At 42.6% G+C, this 17,627-nt stretch overlaps 1 protein-coding gene across 2 annotated transcripts; it reads right to left on the reverse strand.

The window, feature by feature from the left end:
* Nucleotides 1–857: 857 nt before the first annotated feature.
* Nucleotides 858–9,637, reverse strand: LOC115182344 (meteorin-like protein). Of its 2 annotated transcripts, XM_029743963.1 has the most exons (3): nucleotides 9,174–9,637; nucleotides 1,142–1,625; nucleotides 858–1,081 (listed from the first exon to the last, which is right to left on the reverse strand). In XM_029743963.1, exons 1-2 carry the CDS (start codon nucleotides 9,485–9,487, stop codon nucleotides 1,175–1,177), a joined length of 765 nt encoding a protein of 254 aa, XP_029599823.1. In that variant the 5' UTR covers nucleotides 9,488–9,637; the 3' UTR covers nucleotides 858–1,081; nucleotides 1,142–1,174. The 2 variants fall into 2 exon arrangements, with proteins under 2 accessions (XP_029599823.1, XP_029599822.1); XM_029743962.1 differs by lacking the exon at nucleotides 858–1,081 and having other exon boundaries at nucleotides 1,103–1,625.
* Between the last annotated feature and the right edge of the window lie 7,990 nt (nucleotides 9,638–17,627).

The following is a 17,627-nucleotide window of genomic DNA, read 5'->3' on the forward strand; positions in this document are numbered from 1 at the left end:
TGTATTGGTATTGATATGTAGACTGTGTGTGTTGGTATTGATATGTAGGCTGTGTGTGTTGGTATTGATATGTAGGCTGCGTGTGTTGGTATTGATATGTAGGCTGTGTGTATCGGTATTGATATGTAGGCTGTGTGTATTGGTATGTAGGCTGTGTGTATTGGTATTGGTATGTAGGCTGTGTGTATTGGTATTGATATGTAGGCTGCGTGTGTTGGTATTGATATGTAGGCTGTGTGTATTGGTATTGATATGTAGGCTGTGTGTATTGATATGTAGGCTGTGTGTATTGGTATTGATATGTAGGCTGTGTGTGTTGGTATTGGTATGTAGGCTGTGTGTGTTGGTATTGATATGTAGGCTGTGTGTATTGGTATTGATATGTAGGCTGTGTGTATTGATATGTAGGCTGTGTGTATTGGTATTGATATGTAGGCTGTGTGTATTGGTATTGATATGTAGGCTGTGTGTATTGATATGTAGGCTGTGTGTGTTGGTATTGATATGTAGGCTGTGTGTATTGGTATTGATATGTAGGCTGTGTGTATTGGTATTGATATGTAGGCTGTGTGTATTGGTATTGATATGTAGGCTGTGTGTGTTGGTATTGATATGTAGGCTGTGTGCATTTATTATTTATTTTATGTAGTTCTGTCCTTGAGCTGTTCTTGTCTATTAATGTTCTGTATTATGTAATGTTTCATGTTTTGTGTGGAGCCCAGGAAGAGTAGCTGCTGCTTTCGCAACAGCTAATGGGGATCCTAATAAAATACCCCAAAAAATACCAAGAATTTGACGGCCTGCACAGGCCCAGTTCGGTGTGAGATGACCGTTAGACCGCGATGATGTGTTTCTACGCATGAGCTTCGATAGCCAACGTCGCCATGCAATTGTGAATGGGAATTTCTACTGGAGAAGCAGTTTAATCTTCATAATGTACCGTCTTTGCTTTAGCCATACTGAACTTCCCCTTTAATGACCAAATCAACAACAATAAGAGTGTATCTTACCAGACAGTGCTTTAGCCATACTGAACTTCCCCTTTAATGACCAAATCAACAACAATAAGAGTGTATCTTACCAGACAGTGCTTTAGCCATACTTTAATGACCAAATCAACAACAATAAGAGTGTATCTTACCAGACAGTGCTTTAGCCATACTGAACTTCCCCTTTAATGACCAAAGCAACAACAATAAGAGTGTATCTTACCAGACAGTGCTTGTGGCTCCATCCCAGTCAAGGCTCCAGCTCCAGCCCCGGTCCTCTCTGTCACCAGCTCATACTGGAACGAGGTGATCCTCTTACTGATGTCTCTGTGAGGTATGGCCTCTATGAACAGAGACCCCTCCTGGATGCTGAAGCAGGTCACCTTCCCCTGGGCCTGGTCCTGCTCCCTCAGCAGCAGGCGCAGCTTCCCGGCCCGGTCCAGGTAGATGTTAGCCCCGTGGGAGTCCCTAGAGGGCTTGATGCAGACGGAGAGACGGGCGGCTGCCGGGGACAGGGTGTTGGGCCTCAAGTTGACGATGACGGCCCCTGTAGGGTACAGCCAGTCGAGGGAACCCTGGGAACAACGTAGGTAGACCTGCTCCACATCACGGGTGTGGCCCTCATGGGTTAGACCACTGGAAGGGAAGGAGGGGAGGGCAAAGGTCAACAACACATCATACACAGAGACATGGTCACACTCCCAACACACTTGTGATAGGTGTGAAAGAATGATATATTTGGTCTGAAGAAAAACGTTTTTCCGGGGGGTTAGAAATGCCAACCATGAACCACTGTCTGTGACTGCCTGTACAACAGTCTGAAAGGGTCTGTATGAATATAGAACAGAGCATAAGATAATCAGTCGTTCACCAGCCAAGGGCCGAGCAAAAATTAAAAAAAAAAAATAGGCCTATAACTTGGCAAAAGAACAGAAAATGTCAGCTTTCTTCTGGTAACCTTTTCTGAAATCCAGCGCAGCTTCAAAGGGAAATAGCAGCTCTTCACGTGATCATGTCCTGCCTCTGATCCTACTCAACAGGCAGACTACAGACTGCAGCTCTGTGCTTCAAATGGAACCCTATTCCCTATATAGGGCTCTGGACTAAAGGAGTGGACTATATAGGGAATAGGGGCCCTGGTCAAAAGTAGTGGACTATGTAAGGAAGTGTGTGTGTTGCCTGGTGGTTTAATATCCTTAGACAAAGTGTTAAGACTCCTGCGGCTCTGTGCGCAGCACACGGCCGGCAGCATGACCAGTCACGAGCCGCCCTGCCTCGACATGGCTCAACTGACCTCAGCCCCAACACACACGTCTATATGGCACATTGTTCCTTCTGGACTCAGTGCTCTGGCAACACACGATTGACTGCCTGGCAGGCTGCCTCAGGGTCGGAGAGAGGGGAGGGGGAGTCTAGAGACAGAAGTGGATGAACGGAGAGGAGAGGGACGGACTCACAGGCTACATCCCAAATTGCACCCTATTCCCTATATAGTGCCACAGGCCCTGGTCAAAGGTAGTAAACTGTGTTGGGAAAACGATGCCATTTTGGACACAGTGGAGTTGACTTAGACAACCAACGGCAGCAACAGTAACCAGGCTGCCAGGAGCCTCTGCTGAATGCAGGTCAATCAGCCAAACCTCCCCTTGCTGCCGGGACATAAGGACTGGAAGAGACTTGTCCGGGCAGCACTCTGGACAGGACTGACCCCGTGGCGCCAGACAGCACCACCAAACCACTCACTATACATACACACAGTGGCAGTCAGTGTCTAAAATGGAACCCTATTCCCTATATAGTGCACTAGTCATGACCAGGGCCCATAACCCTATTCCCTATATAGTGCACTAGTCATGACCAGGGCCCACAGGGCTCTCTAAGGGAAAAGGGAACCATTTGGGATGCTAACACAGAATGTAATGCATAATTGTTGAAGTCTTAGACTAGGCCCAAGTCTGTCATTCATAATCTGAAGTCCTAGACTAGGCCCAAGTCTGTCATTCATAATCTGAAGTCCTAGACTAGGCCCAAATCTGTCGTTCATATCATTTATAATCTGAAGTCCTAGACTAGGCCCAAGTCTGTCATTCATAATCTGAAGTCCTAGACTAGGCCCAAGTCTGTCATTCATAATCTGAAGTCCTAGACTAGGCCCAAGTCTGTCATTCATAATCTGAAGTCCTAGACTAGGCCCAAGTCTGTCATTCATAATCTGAAGTCCTAGACTAGGCCCAAGTCTGTCATTCATAATCTGAAGTCCTAGACTAGGCCCAAGTCTGTCATTCATAATCTGAAGTCCTAGACTAGGCCCAAGTCTGTCATTCCTAATCTGAAGTCCTAGACTAGGCCCAAATCTGTCGTTCATATCATTTATAATCTGAAGTCCTAGACTAGGCCCAAGTCTGTCATTCATAATCTGAATTCCTAGACTAGGCCCAAGTCTGTCATTCATAATCTGAAGTCCTAGACTAGGCCCAAGTCTGTCATTCATAATCTGAATTCCTAGACTAGGTCCAAGTCTGTCATTCATAATCTGAAGTCCTAGACTAGGCCCAAGTCTGTCATTCATAATCTGAATTCCTAGACTAGGCCCAAGTCTGTCATTCATAATCTGAAGTCCTAGACTAGGCCCAAGTCTGTCGTTCAAAGTCAAGCCAAGCTATAAGGCAGGAAACTAGCAGCATACGTCTATTACCATGTGGGCGCCATGCCAACAGCAACAGGCTGGTGGTTTGATGTTCCTGGTAGGAATGACCCAATTTAAAATGAAAACGAGATGGTGAAATATGAATAAGGCCCATTGAAGTGAGGACCAGAGGAGGGCACATGTTGGTCATCATAACCCGACCAGCCTCTCCTCTCCTCACCACATTCTCTTTAATTAACTCAGTTTAACTCTTCCACCGTTTCTAGTCTGCATGTAATTAGAAGAGATTAGCTGAGAGGAGAGGTAATGAGCAACAGATTCATTGGTACAGGCTCAAAGTAACTGCTTATTAAGACAACTCCTCGGCTGGCTTAGAAGAGGAAACCACTTTCTCTTCATGCCACTGCACTTCACCCAATTTCACCCACTAGGTTGTATTTATTTATTTAACCAGGTAGGCTGGTTGAGAACAAGTCCTTTATTTAACCAGGTAGGCCAGTTGAGAACAAGTTCTCATTTACAACTGTGACCTGGCCAAGATAAAGCAAAGCAGTTCGACATCATACAACAACACAGAGCTACACATGGAATAAACAAACATACAGTCAATAACACAATAGAAAAGTCTATATATAGTGTGTGCAAATGAGTAAGATTAGGGAGGTAAGGCAATAAATAGGCCATGGTGGCGAAATAATTACAATTTAGCAATTAAACACTGGAGTGATAGATGAGCAGAAGATGAATGTGCAAGTAGAGATACTGGGGTGAAAAGGAGCAAAACAATAAATAACAATATGGGGATGAGGTAGTTGGGTGGGTTATTTACAGATGGGCTATGTACAGGTGCAATGATCTGTAAGCTGCCTCCAGCTTCAGTGATTTTTGCAATTCGTTCCAGTCATTGGCAGCAGAGAACTGGAAGGAAAGGCGGCCAAAGCAGGTGTTGGCTTTGGGGATGACCAGTGAAATATACCTGCTGGAGCGTGTGCTACGGTTGGGTGTTGCTATGGTGACCAGTGAGCTGAGATAAGGCAGGGCTTTACCTAGCAAAGACTTATAGATGACCTGGAACCTGTGGGTTTGGTGACGAATATGAAGCGAGGGCCAACCAACGAGAGCATACAGGTCGCAATGGTGGGTAGTGTATGGGGCTTTGGTGACAAAACGGATGGCACTGTGATAGACTGCATCCAATTTGCTGAGTAGAGTGTTGGAGGCTATTTTGTAAATGACATCGCCGAAGTCGAGGATTGGTAGGATGGTCAGTTTTACGAGGGTATGTTTGGCAGCATGAGTGAAGGATGCTTTGTTGTGAATTAGGAAACCAATTCTAGATTTAATTTTGGATTGGAAATGCTTAATGTGAGTCTGGAAGGAGAGTTTACAGTCTAACCAGACACCTAGGTATTTGTAGTTGTCCACATATTCCGAACCGTCCAGAGTAGTGATGCTAGACCGGCGGGCAGGTGCGGGCAGCGATCGGTTGAAGAGCATGCATTTAGTTTTACTTGTATTTAAGAGCAGTTGGAGGCCACGGAAGGAGTGTTGTATGGCATTGAAGCTCGTCTGGAGGGTTGTTAACACAGTGTCCAAAGAAGGGCCAGAAGTATACAGAATGGTGTCGTCTGCGTAGAGGTGGATCAGAGAATCACCAGCAGCAAGAGTGACATCATTGATGTATACAGAGAAAAGAGTCAGCCCGAGAATTGAACCCTGTGCCACCCCCATAGAGACTGCCAGAGGTCTGGACAACAGGCCCTCCGATTTGACACACTGAACTGTGTCTGAGAAGTAGTTGGTGAACCAGGCGAGGCAGTCATTTGAGAAACCAAGGCTGTTGAGTCTGCCGATAAGAATGCTGTGATTGACAGAGTCGAAAGCCTTGGCCAGGTCGATGAATATGGCTGCACAGTATTGTCCTTTATTGATGGTGGTTATGATATCGTTTAGTACCTTGAGGGTGGCTGAGGTGCACCCATGACCAGCTCGGAAACCAGATTGCATAGCGGAGAAGGTCTGGTGGGATTCAAAATGTTCGGTGATCTGTTTGTTATCTTGGCTTTCGAAGACTTTAGAAAGGCAGGGTAGGATAGATATAGGTCTGTAGCAGTTTGGGTTTAGGGTGTCTCCCCCTTTGAAGAGGGGGATGACCGCAGAAGCATTCCAATCTTTAGGGATCTCAGACGATATGAAAGAGAGGTTGGACAGGCTAGTAATATTGGTTGCAACAATTGCGGCAGATAATTTTAGAAAGAGAGGGTCCAGATTGTCTAGCCCAGCTGATTTGTAGGGGTCCAGATTTTGCAGCTCTTTCAGACCATCAGCTTTCTGGATTTGGATGAAGGAGAAGTGGGGGAGGTTTGGGCAAGTTGCTGTGGGGGGTGCAGAGCTGTTGGCCGGGGTAGGGGTAGCCAGGAGGAAAGCATGGCCAGCTGTAGAAAAATGCTTATTGAAATTCTCGATTATCGTAGTTTTATCGGTGGTGACAGTGTTGCAGTGGGCAGCTGGGAGGAGGTGCTCTTATTCTCCATGGACTTTACAGTGTCCCAGAACTTTTTGGAGTTTATGCTACAGGATGCAAATTTCTGTTTAAAAAAGCTAGCCTTTGCTTTCCTAACTGCCTGTGTATACTGGATGCATACAAGGGCAGTCAGGTCTGGAGTGAACCACAGGCTATATCTGTTATTAGTTTAAAAAAAAATGGAATGGGGAATGCTTATTTAAGATGGTGAGGAAAGCACTTTTAAAGAATAACCAGGCATCCTTTACTGACGGAATGAGGTCAATATCCTTCCAGGATATCTGGGCCAGGTCGATTAGAAAGGTCTGATCGCTGAAGTGTTTTAGGGAGCGTTTGACAGTGATGAGGGGTGGTCGTTTGACCGCGGACCCATTACGGACGCAGGCAATGAGGCAGTGATCGCTGAGATCCTGGTTGAAGACAGCAGAGGTGTATTTAGAGGGCAAGTTGGTTAGGATGATATCTATGAGGGTGCCCATGTTTACGGATTTAGGGTTGTACCTGGTAGGTTCCATGATAATTGTTGTGATATTGAGGGCATCTAGCTTAATTTGTCGGACGGCCGGGGTGTTAAGCATGTCCCAGTTTAGGTCACCTAACAGTACAAACTCTGAAGATAAACGGCAGGTGGTTCATTTACATATGGTGTCCATGGCAACAGCTGGGGGTTGAGGGGGGTCTATAACAAGCAGCAACAGTGAGAGACTTATTTCTGGAAAGGTGGATTTTTAAAAGTAAAAGCTCAAACTGTTTGGGCACAGACCTGGATAGCATGACCAAACTCTGCAGGCTAACTCCACCCCCTTTGGCAGTTCTATCTTGGTGGAAAACGTAGTTGGGGATGGACATTTCTGAATTTTTGGTGGCCTTCCTAAGCAAGGATTCAGACACGGCTAGGACATAAGGGTTGGCAAAGTGTGCTAAAGCAAACTTAGGGAGGAGGCTTCTGATGTTAACATGCATGAAACCAAGGCTTTTACGGTAACAGAAGTCAACAAATGGGGAATAGATGTAGTACTGGGGGCTACAGGGCCTGGGTTAACCTCTACATCACCAGAGGAACAGGGGAGGAGTAGGATAAGGGTACGGCTAAAGGCTATAAGAACTGGTCGTCTAGTGCATTCTGAACAGGGAATAAAAGGAGCAGATTTATGGCGTTGTAGAATAGATTCAAGGCATAATGTACAGACAATGGTATGGTAGGATGTGAGTACAGTGGAGGTAAACCTATGCGTTGGGTGACGATGAGAGAGGTTTCGTCTCTGGAAGCATCAGTTAACCTAGGTGTGGTCTCCGCATGTGTGTGGAGTGGGACGAAAGAGCTATCTAATGCATTTTGAGGGGGACTGAGGGCTCTACAGTGAAATAAAACAATAAAAACTAGCCAAGACAGCAGTAGACAAGGCATATTGAGTTAGAGAGAGACATAAAGCAATCACAGGTGTTGATCAGGAGAGCTAAGACAACAACTGGTAAATGACGGAGAATGGGCAGAGCTGGTCAGTTAGGTCAGGACCTGAGATCCAGCCTGGGGCCAACAGGTAAACAAAATGAGATTGTCTGTAATAGATTATTTAACCCACTAGATTGTCTGTAATAGATGATTTATAACCCTCTAGATTGTCTGTAATAGATGATTTAACCCTCTAGATTGTCTGTAATAGATGATTTAAACCCTCTAGATTGTCTGTAATAGATGATTTATAACCCTCTAGATTGTCTGTAATAGATGATTTATAACCCTCTAGATTGTCTGTAATAGATGATTTAACCCACTAGATTGTCTGTAATAGATGATTTAACCCACTAGATTGTCTGTAATAAATTATTTATGATGACAAATAATGTTTTTACCTATATAACATCAGCATTTATTTGTATTTATTTATTTAACTAGGCAAGTCAGTTATGAACAAATTGTTATTGACAATGACGGCCTACCCCAGCAGTAATTGAATACCTACATTGAGCATAATGTCATGTGTTGTCATGTGTTTCTGCCATGCTATGTTGTTGTCTTAGGTCTCTGTTTATGTACTGTTGTCTCTCTTGTTGTGATGTGTGTTTGGTCCTATATTTTTATTTAATTTATTTGAATTTTAATCCCAACCCCGCAGGAGACCTTTTGCCTTTTGGTAGGCCGTCATTGTAAATAAGAATTTGTTCTTAACTGACTTGCCTAGTTAAATAAAGATTAAATAAATAAAATAAATATATTAGAGGCATTAACAAAGTGTCAAACTTCATGAGGTGCCAAAATCAAGTACTAAAACCTCTTACTAAATCACTATTTAAAAAGAGTGACTAGAATTTTATAACAAGTGAAAGGAAGTAAGAACTGAAATGGAAAAGTTGCCTTGTGTTGCTCAGTTGAGATGTAGAAATGTATACAAGGTAGCCTGTTATAGACGTTGTGAGGAGCCACCTCAAACTGTACTTTTACTAGGCTATCACTGTGTTCATTCATGAAACAATGTACACATTTCCACTTGATCATTCAAATGTATCAACATTAAACGTGATCCTAAAAGTGGTCCTTATCAGAACGCTTCAGGTTGAAAAAAGGGTCCATTTCAGTTGAATGTGGATGCTTTAAAATATCATTTCATTTTGTTTTAAAGTAATAATCTCAAAACCATGATCATGTTGTGAACATAAAATAAAGACAAAAACATCTCCGCGCTTGGAGTCCTTGACAGAAGTAGCATTCCTCAGACCTGACTCAAGGTGATCATTCAGTAAGAGGGAAACGTTTGTCTCTGGAGAGAATGGATAACTCATTCTCTATTTAGTTTATTACATTATAACAATCTCTAAACCAGTCGGCCTTGGATAAAAACACTGACGCATTCACCGTTCTGTAACTTTCATTTCCACAAAACCAAGCATTCAAATCTAAATGGTAGCCTACAAATAGTTGGTCTGCACAGCTCCTCTTCAATTCGACCATTATGAGCAAGCAGTTCATGAAATAATGTTATAATGTTATAAAGTTATAAAGAAGAACTCTCACCTGCCCTTCCAACTACACTGGTCGCTGGAGTATTGAGAGAACGCTATCCGACACAGCAGGAGAACCGATAACAAGTATGCTAAAATCGGTGTCAGCATGTTTAATCCCACCGCTGTTGCTCCGAGCGCAACACTTTCCTTCTTCTCAACTAAAACAACCGAATCCACCCGCGTAACTCCAACGACATAACGTCCCCATCGGTTCTGGTCGTCTGTTGAAATGTCTTCGAATGTTGTTTTCTTCCGTAAAAGCCAGCAGAACCGTGAAAAACGCGTTAGTTCACTTAGAACCATCCACCATATCGTAACGTACATCGGCCAGGGGCTTGTTGAATTCCTCTAGTGGAAGTTCAGAGTGAATTTCTCTGCTCTGAGGTCTTCTCCACGTCACTCCCCTTCACCAAGCACACCCGCACGCCTGCGCAATGCCTTCTCGGATAGATCTTGGAAGTATGTTTCTACAATTACAAAATCTCACCGAGGCTACTATCTACTTACTGGTCTTCCCTGTGGCTCAGTTGGTAGAGCATGGTGTTTGCAACGCCAGGGTTGTGGGTTCGATTCCTACGGGGGCCAGTACAAAAAAAAAAAATGCATGAAATTAAATGTATGAAATGTATGCACTCACTACTGTAAGTCGCTCTGGAGAAGAGCGTCTGCTGAATTACTAAAATGTAGAAATTGATAAATGATACATTATGAAGTCTACAGTCGAAATAACCCACCGGTGAAAGTTTGGGTAAATTCACTGAGTAATCTGTGGTTCATTATCTCATAGTTTTCCTTTCCAAAAGTGCCCCTCATCATTCCAATTCCCCTTGATATTAGTTGTCAGTCATTCGTTATGATGACATATGTGTGTACAACCATATTGTTCTGTTACATTTGATGGGCTGTCATAAATATATGTGTGTACAACTATATTGTTCTGTTACATTTGATGGGCTGTCATAAATATAGTCCTCTGGGAAGTTTTTCTTTTGAAACAAGATATAACTGTATTTTTCCACTGAACTACACACACACACACACACACACACACACACACACACACACACACACACACACACACACACACACACACACGTATATTTTTTATCTGAAACTCGTTGGACAGGAAACTAGAGCTGTTTGAGACAAGGAAACTTGAGCTATTTGAGACAAGGAAACTAGAGCTATTTGAGACAAGGAAACTTGAGCTATTTGAGACAAGGAAACTAGAGCTATTTGAGACAAGGAAACTTTTAATCTCTGATTTCTTTGGACATTGTGTGTGTGTGTGTGTGTGTGTGTGTGTGTGTGTGTGTGTGTGTGTGTGTGTGTGTGTGTGTGTGTGTGTGTGTGTGTGTGTGTGTGTGTGTGTGTGTGTGTGTGTAATAGAGTATTTGTATTGGTCTTGCTACATTGTTGCAGCATGTTGTCAGGGCATACTGACTAGACCCTAGCTGTAGTAATGTAAACATGATGCGTGTTGGGACATGCTGTCTGGGAGTCAACCCCACAACAATGACACCTGCCTCCACAGCCACACTGACACCTGTATACAACTATTATGAATGTGTGAAACCGAGGTTAGAAAGAGTGAGAGACCGACATGTACAGTTGAAGTCGGAAGTTTACATACACTTTGGTTGGAGACATTAAAACTCGTTTTTCAACCACTCCCCAAATTTCTTGTTAACAAACTATAGTTTTGGCATGTCGGTTAGGGCATCTACTTTGTGCATGACACACATTTTTCCAACAATTGTTTACAGACAGATTATTTCACTTATAATTCACTGTATCACAATTCCAGTGGGTCAGAAGTTTACATACACTAAGTTGACTGTGCCTTTAAACAGCTTGGAAAATTCCAGAAAATTATGTCATGGCTTTAGAAGCTTCTGATAGCCTAATTGACATCATTTGAGTCAATTGGAGGTGTACCTGTGGATGTATTTCAAGGCCTACCTTAAAACTCAGTGCCTCTTTGCTTGACATCATGGGAAAATCTAAAGAAATCAGCCAAGACCTCAGAAAGAAATTGTAGACCTCCACAAGTCTGGTTCATCCTTGGGAGCGATTTCCAAACGCCTGAAGGTACCACGTTCATCTGTATAAACAATAGTACGCAAGTATAAACACCATGGGACCACGCAGCCGTCATACCACTCAGGAAGGAGATGCATTCTGTCTCCTAGAGATGAACGTACTTTGGTGCGAAAAGTGAAAATCAATCCCAGAACAACAGCAAAGGACCCTGTGAAGATGCTGGAGGAAACAGGTACAAAAGTATCTATATCCACAGTAAAACGAGTCCTATATCGACATAACCTGAAAGGCCGCTTAGCAAGGAAGAAGCCACTGCTCCAAATCCGGCATAAAAAAGCCAGACTACGGTTTGCAACTGCACATGGGGACAAAGATCGTACTTTTTGGAGAAATGTCCTCTGGTCCGATGAAAAAAATATATAAGTGTTTGGCCATAATGACCATTGTTATGTTTGGAGGAAAAAGGGGGATGCTTGCAAGCCGAAGAACACCATCCCAACCGTGAAGCACGGGGGTAGAAGCATCATGTTGTGGGGGTGCTTTGCTGCAGGAGGGACTGGTACACTTCACAAAATAGATGGCATCACGATTCAGGAAAATTATGTGGATATATTGAAGAAACATCTCAAGACATCATTCAGGAAGTTTAAGCTTGGTCGCAAATGGGTCTTCCAAATGGACAATGACCCCAAGCATACTTCCAAAGTTGTGGCAAAATGGCTTAAGGACAACAAAGTCAAGGTATTGGAGTGGCCATTACAAAGCCCTGACCTCAATCCTATAGAAAATTTGTGGGCAGAACTGAAAAAGTGTGTACGAGCAAGGAGGCCTACAAACCTGACTCAGTTACACCAGCTCTGTCAAGAGGAATGGGCCAAAATTCACCCAACGTATTATTGGAAGCTTGTTGAAGGCTATCCGAAATGTTTGACCCAAGTTAAACAATATAAAGGCAATGCTACCAAATACTAAGTGAGTGTATGTAAACTTCTGACCCACTGGACATGTGATGAAAGAAATAAAAGCTGAAATAAATCATTCTCTCAACTATTATTCTGACATTTCACATTCTTAAAATAAAGTGGTGATCCTAACTGACCTAAAACAGGGAATTATGACTAGGATTAAATGTCAGGAATTGTGAACAACAGTTTAAATGTCCTTGGCTAAGGTGTATGTAAACTTCCGACTTCAACTGTATATATCAACGACTTGGCGAGGGCACTAGAACAGTCTGCAGCTCTGACGGTTACTCTCAGTAAGACAAAAATAATGGTGTTCCAAAAACAGGACCACAAATACAAATTCCATCTAGACAAAGTTGCCCTAGAACACATGAAAAACTATACAAACCTTGGCCTAAACATCAGCATCACAGGTAACTTCCACATAGCTGTGAATGATCTGAGAGACAAGGCAAGAAGGGCCTTCTACGCCATCAAAAGGAACATAAAATTCTACATGCCAATTAGGATCTGGTTAAAAACACTTGAATCTGTTATAGAACCCATTGCCCTTTATGGTTGTGAGGTCTGGGGTCTGCTCACCAACCAAGAATTCACAAAATGGGACAAACACTAAATTGAGACTCTGCATATTGAATTCTGCAAAAACGTCCCCCGTGTACAATGTAAAACACCAAATAATGCATGCAGAGCAGAATTAGGCCGATACCTGCTAATTAACAAAATCCAGAAAAGAGCTGTTAAATTCTACAACCACCTAAAAGGAAGCGATTCCCAAACCTTCCATAACAAAGCCATCACCTACTGAGAGATGAACCTGGAGAAGAGTCCCCTAAGCAAGCTGGTCCTGGGGCTATGTTCACAAACACAAACACACCCCACAGAGCCCCAGGACAGCAACATAATTAGACCCAACCAAATCAAGAGAAAACAAAAAGATAATTACTTGACATATTGGAAAGAATTAACAAAGAAACAGAGCAAACTAGAATGCTATTTGGCCCTAAACAGAGAGAACACAGTGGCAGAATACCTGACCACAGTGACTGACCCAAACTTACAGAAAGCTTTGACTATGTACAGACTCAGTGAGCATAGCCTTGCAATTGAGAGAGGCTGCCGTAGGCAGAACTGGCTCTCAAGAGAAGACAGACTATGTGTACACTGCCCACAAAATTAGGTGGAAACTGAGCTGCACTTCCTAACCTCCTGCCAAGTGTATGACCATATTAGAGACACATATTTCCCTCAGATTACACAGACCCATAAAAAATTTAAAAAACAACCCAATATTGATAAATTCCCATATTTATTGGGTGAAATACCACAGTGTGCCATCACAGCAGCAATATTTGTGAGCTGTTGACACAAGAAACCAGTGAAGAACAAACACCATTGTAAATACAACCTATATTTATGTTTATTTATTTTCCCTTTTGTACTTTAACTATTTGTTGGTTTAAAGTGGGACAGTAGTTAGTTGTTTTAAAGTGGGACAGTAGTTAGTTGGTTTAAAGTGGGACAGTAGTTAGTAGTTTTAAAGTGGGACAGTAGTTAGCTGGTTTAAAGTGGGACAGTAGTTAGTTGGTTTAAAGTGGGACAGTAGTTAGTTGTTTTAAAGTGGGACAGTAGTTAGTTGGTTTAAAGTGGGACAGTAGTTAGTTGGTTTAAAGTGGGACAGTAGTTAGTTGGTTTAAAGTGGGACAGTAGTTCGCTGGTTTAAAGTGGGACAGTAGTTAGTTGTTTAAAGTGGGACAGTAGTTAGTTGTTTTAAAGTGGGACAGTAGTTAGTTGGTTTAAAGTGGGACAGTAGTTAGTTGGTTTAAAGTGGGACAGTAGTTAGCTGGTTTAAAGTGGGACAGTAGTTAGTTGGTTTAAAGAGGGACAGTAGTTAGTTGTTTTAAAGTGGGACAGCAATTAGTTGTTTTAAAGTGGGACAGTAGTTAGTTGTTTTAAAGTGGGACAGTAGTTAGTTGGTTTAAAGTGGGACAGTAGTTAGTTGGTTTAAAGTGGGACAGTAGTTAGTTGTTTTAAAGTGGGACAGTAGTTAGTTGGTTTAAAGTGGGACAGTAGTTAGCTGGTTTAAAGTGGGACAGTAGTTAGCTGGTTTAAAGTGGGACAGTAGTTAGTTGGTTTAAAGTGGGACAGTAGTTAGTTGTTTTAAAGTGGGACAGTAGTTAGTTGTTTTAAAGTGGGACAGTAGTTAGTTGGTTTAAAGTGGGACAGTAGTTAGTTGGTTTAAAGTGGGACAGTAGTTAGTTGGCTTAAAGTGGGACAGTAGTTAGCTGGTTTAAAGTGGGACAGTAGTTAGTTGGTTTAAAGAGGGACAGTAGTTAGTTGGTTTAAAGTGGGACAGCAGTTAGTTGTTTTAAAGTGGGACAGTAGTTAGTTGTTTTAAAGTGGGACAGTAGTTAGTTGGTTTAAAGTGGGACAGTAGTTAGTTGTTTTAAAGTGGGACAGTAGTTAGTTGGTTTAAAGTGGGACAGTAGTTAGTTGTTTTAAAGTGGGACAGTAGTTAGCTGGTTTAAAGTGGGACAGTAGTTAGTTGTTTTAAAGTGGGACAGTAGTTAGTTGGTTTAAAGTGGGACAGTAGTTAGTTGGTTTAAAGTGGGACAGTAGTTCGCTGGTTTAAAGTGGGACAGTAGTTAGTTGTTTTAAAGTGGGACAGTAGTTAGTTGGTTTAAAGTGGGACAGTAGTTAGTTGGTTTAAAGTGGGACAGTAGTTAGTTGGTTTAAAGTGGGACAGTAGTTAGCTGGTTTAAAGTGGGACAGTAGTTAGTTGGTTTAAAGAGGGACAGTAGTTAGTTGTTTTAAAGTGGGACAGCAGTTAGTTGTTTTAAAGTGGGACAGTAGTTAGTTGTTTTAAAGTGGGACAGTAGTTAGTTGGTTTAAAGTGGGACAGTAGTTAGTTGGTTTAAAGTGGGACAGTAGTTAGTTGTTTTAAAGTGGGACAGTAGTTAGTTGTTTTAAAGTGGGACAGTAGTTAGTTGTTTTAAAGTGGGACAGTAGTTAGTTGGTTTAAAGTGGGACAGTAGTTCGCTGGTTTAAAGTGGGACAGTAGTTAGTTGTTTTAAAGTGGGACAGTAGTTAGTTGGTTTAAAGTGGGACAGTAGTTAGTTGTTTTAAAGTGGGACAGTAGTTAGTTGGTTTAAAGTGGGACAGTAGTTAGTTGCTTTAAAGTGGGACAGTAGTTAGTTGTTTTAAAGTGGGACAGTAGTTCGCTGGTTTAAAGTGGGACAGTAGTTCGCTGGTTTAAAGTGGGACAGTAGTTAGTTGGTTTAAAGTGGGACAGTAGTTAGTTGGTTTAAAGAGGGACAGTAGTTAGTTGTTTTAAAGTGGGACAGCAGTTAGTTGTTTTAAAGTGTGACAGTAGTTAGTTGTTTTAAAGTGGGACAGTAGGTAGTTGGTTTAAAGTGGGACAGTAGTTAGTTGGTTTAAAGTGGGACAGTAGTTAGTTGTTTTAAAGTGGGACAGTAGTTAGTTGTTTTAAAGTGGGACAGTAGTTAGTTGTTTTAAAGTGGGACAGTAGTTAGTTGGTTTAAAGTGGGACAGTAGTTCGCTGGTTTAAAGTGGGACAGTAGTTAGTTGTTTTAAAGTGGGACAGTAGTTAGTTGGTTTAAAGTGGGACAGTAGTTAGTTGTTTTAAAGTGGGACAGTAGTTAGTTGGTTTAAAGTGGGACAGTAGTTGGTTGTTTTAAAGTGGGACAGTAGTTAGTTGTTTTAAAGTGGGACAGTAGTTCGCTGGTTTAAAGTGGGACAGTAGTTAGTTGGTTTAAAGTGGGACAGTAGTTAGTTGTTTTAAAGTGGGACAGTAGTTAGCTGGTTTAAAGTGGGACAGTAGTTAGCTGGTTTAAAGTGGGACAGTAGTTAGCTGGTTTAAAGTGGGACAGAGGTTAGCTGGTTTAAAGTGGGACAGTAGTTAGCTGGTTTAAAGTGGGACAGAGGTTAGTTGTTTTAAAGTGGGACAGTAGATAGTTGTTTAAAGTGGGACAGTAGTTAGCTGGTTTAAAGTGGGACAGAGGTTAGCTGGTTTAAAGTGGGACAGAGGTTAGCTGGTTTAAAGTGGGACAGAGGTTAGTTGTTTTAAAGTGGGACAGTAGATAGTTGTTTAAAGTGGGACAGTAGTTAGTTGGTTTAAAGTGGGACAGTAGTTAGCTGGTTTAAAGTGGGACAGTAGTTAGTTGTTTAAAGTGGGACAGAGGTTAGCTGGTTTAAAGTGGGACAGTAGTTAGTTGTTTAAAGTGGGACAGTAGATAGTTGTTTAAAGTGGGACAGTAGATAGTTGTTTAAAGTGGGACAGTAGATAGTTGTTTAAAGTGGGACAGAGGTTAGCTGGTTTAAAGTGGGACAGAGGTTAGCTGGTTTAAAGTGGGACAGAGGTTAGTTGTTTTAAAGTGGGACAGTAGATAGTTGTTTTAAAGTGGGACAGTAGTTAGTTGGTTTAAAGTGGGACAGTAGTTAGCTGGTTTAAAGTGGGACAGTAGTTAGTTGTTTAAAGTGGGACAGAGGTTAGCTGGTTTAAAGTGGGACAGTAGTTAGTTGTTTAAAGTGGGACAGTAGATAGTTGTTTAAAGTGGGACAGTAGTTAGTTGGTTTAAAGTGGGACAGTAGTTAGTTGGTTTAAAGTGGGACAGTAGTTAGTTGGTTTAAAGTGGGACAGTAGATAGTTGTTTAAAGTGGGACAGTAGATAGTTGTTTAAAGTGAGGCCGTTCTCCTCTTGTCTTGTTATTCCAGTTGTGTTATCTCCAGTCAGTTCCCTGTGTTTGTTTTTGTCTTTTCCCTTTGACTGACTGACATACTGCTGCTGAAAGGCAGGTTTTCTCCTAACCATCACCTGTCACATATCTCAAACAGGGAGAAGGAGAGGGAGTGAGGGGGAAGGAGGGGAGAGAGAGAGAAGGAGGGGGAGAGAGAGGGAAGGAGGGGGAGAGATGAGAGGCAGATGGAGAGAGAGGGAAGGAGGGGGAGAAAGGAGGAGAGAGAGGGAAGGAGTGGGAGAGAGGAGGAGAGAAAGGGAAGAAGGGGAGAGAGATGGGAGGAGAGGTAGAGAGGTAAGGAGGGGGAGAGAGAGGGAAGGAGGAGTAGAGAGAGGGAAGGAGGAGAATTGGGCAAGAGCGAGGGAAAAACAGAAACCAAGAAGGATAAGTACGCACAGAAAGAGAACTAGTTAATGACTACCTGTTGGTGGTTGTAGACTGAAACTTGTCAGAGCAGCACAGACTTCCTATTGAGTAGTGATGAGGGATACATGAGAAGGTAGACATGTTTTGGTTAATATGATGTAGCCTGGACAGGACAGGGGGGAAAACAATGTAGTTCTGACTAGCTGTGAGTAGTGAGAGGGAGGGGGAGAGGGGGAACAGATCAGTTTGGGGGAGGTGTGAGAGAGAGGGGGACAGAGAGAGAGAGGGGGACAGAGAGAGAGGGGACAGAGAGAGAGAGGGGGACAGAGAGA

The sequence above is a fragment of the Salmo trutta genome, unplaced genomic scaffold, assembly GCF_901001165.1.
Source record: "Salmo trutta unplaced genomic scaffold, fSalTru1.1, whole genome shotgun sequence".
Taxonomy (NCBI): Eukaryota; Metazoa; Chordata; class Actinopteri; order Salmoniformes; family Salmonidae; genus Salmo; species Salmo trutta.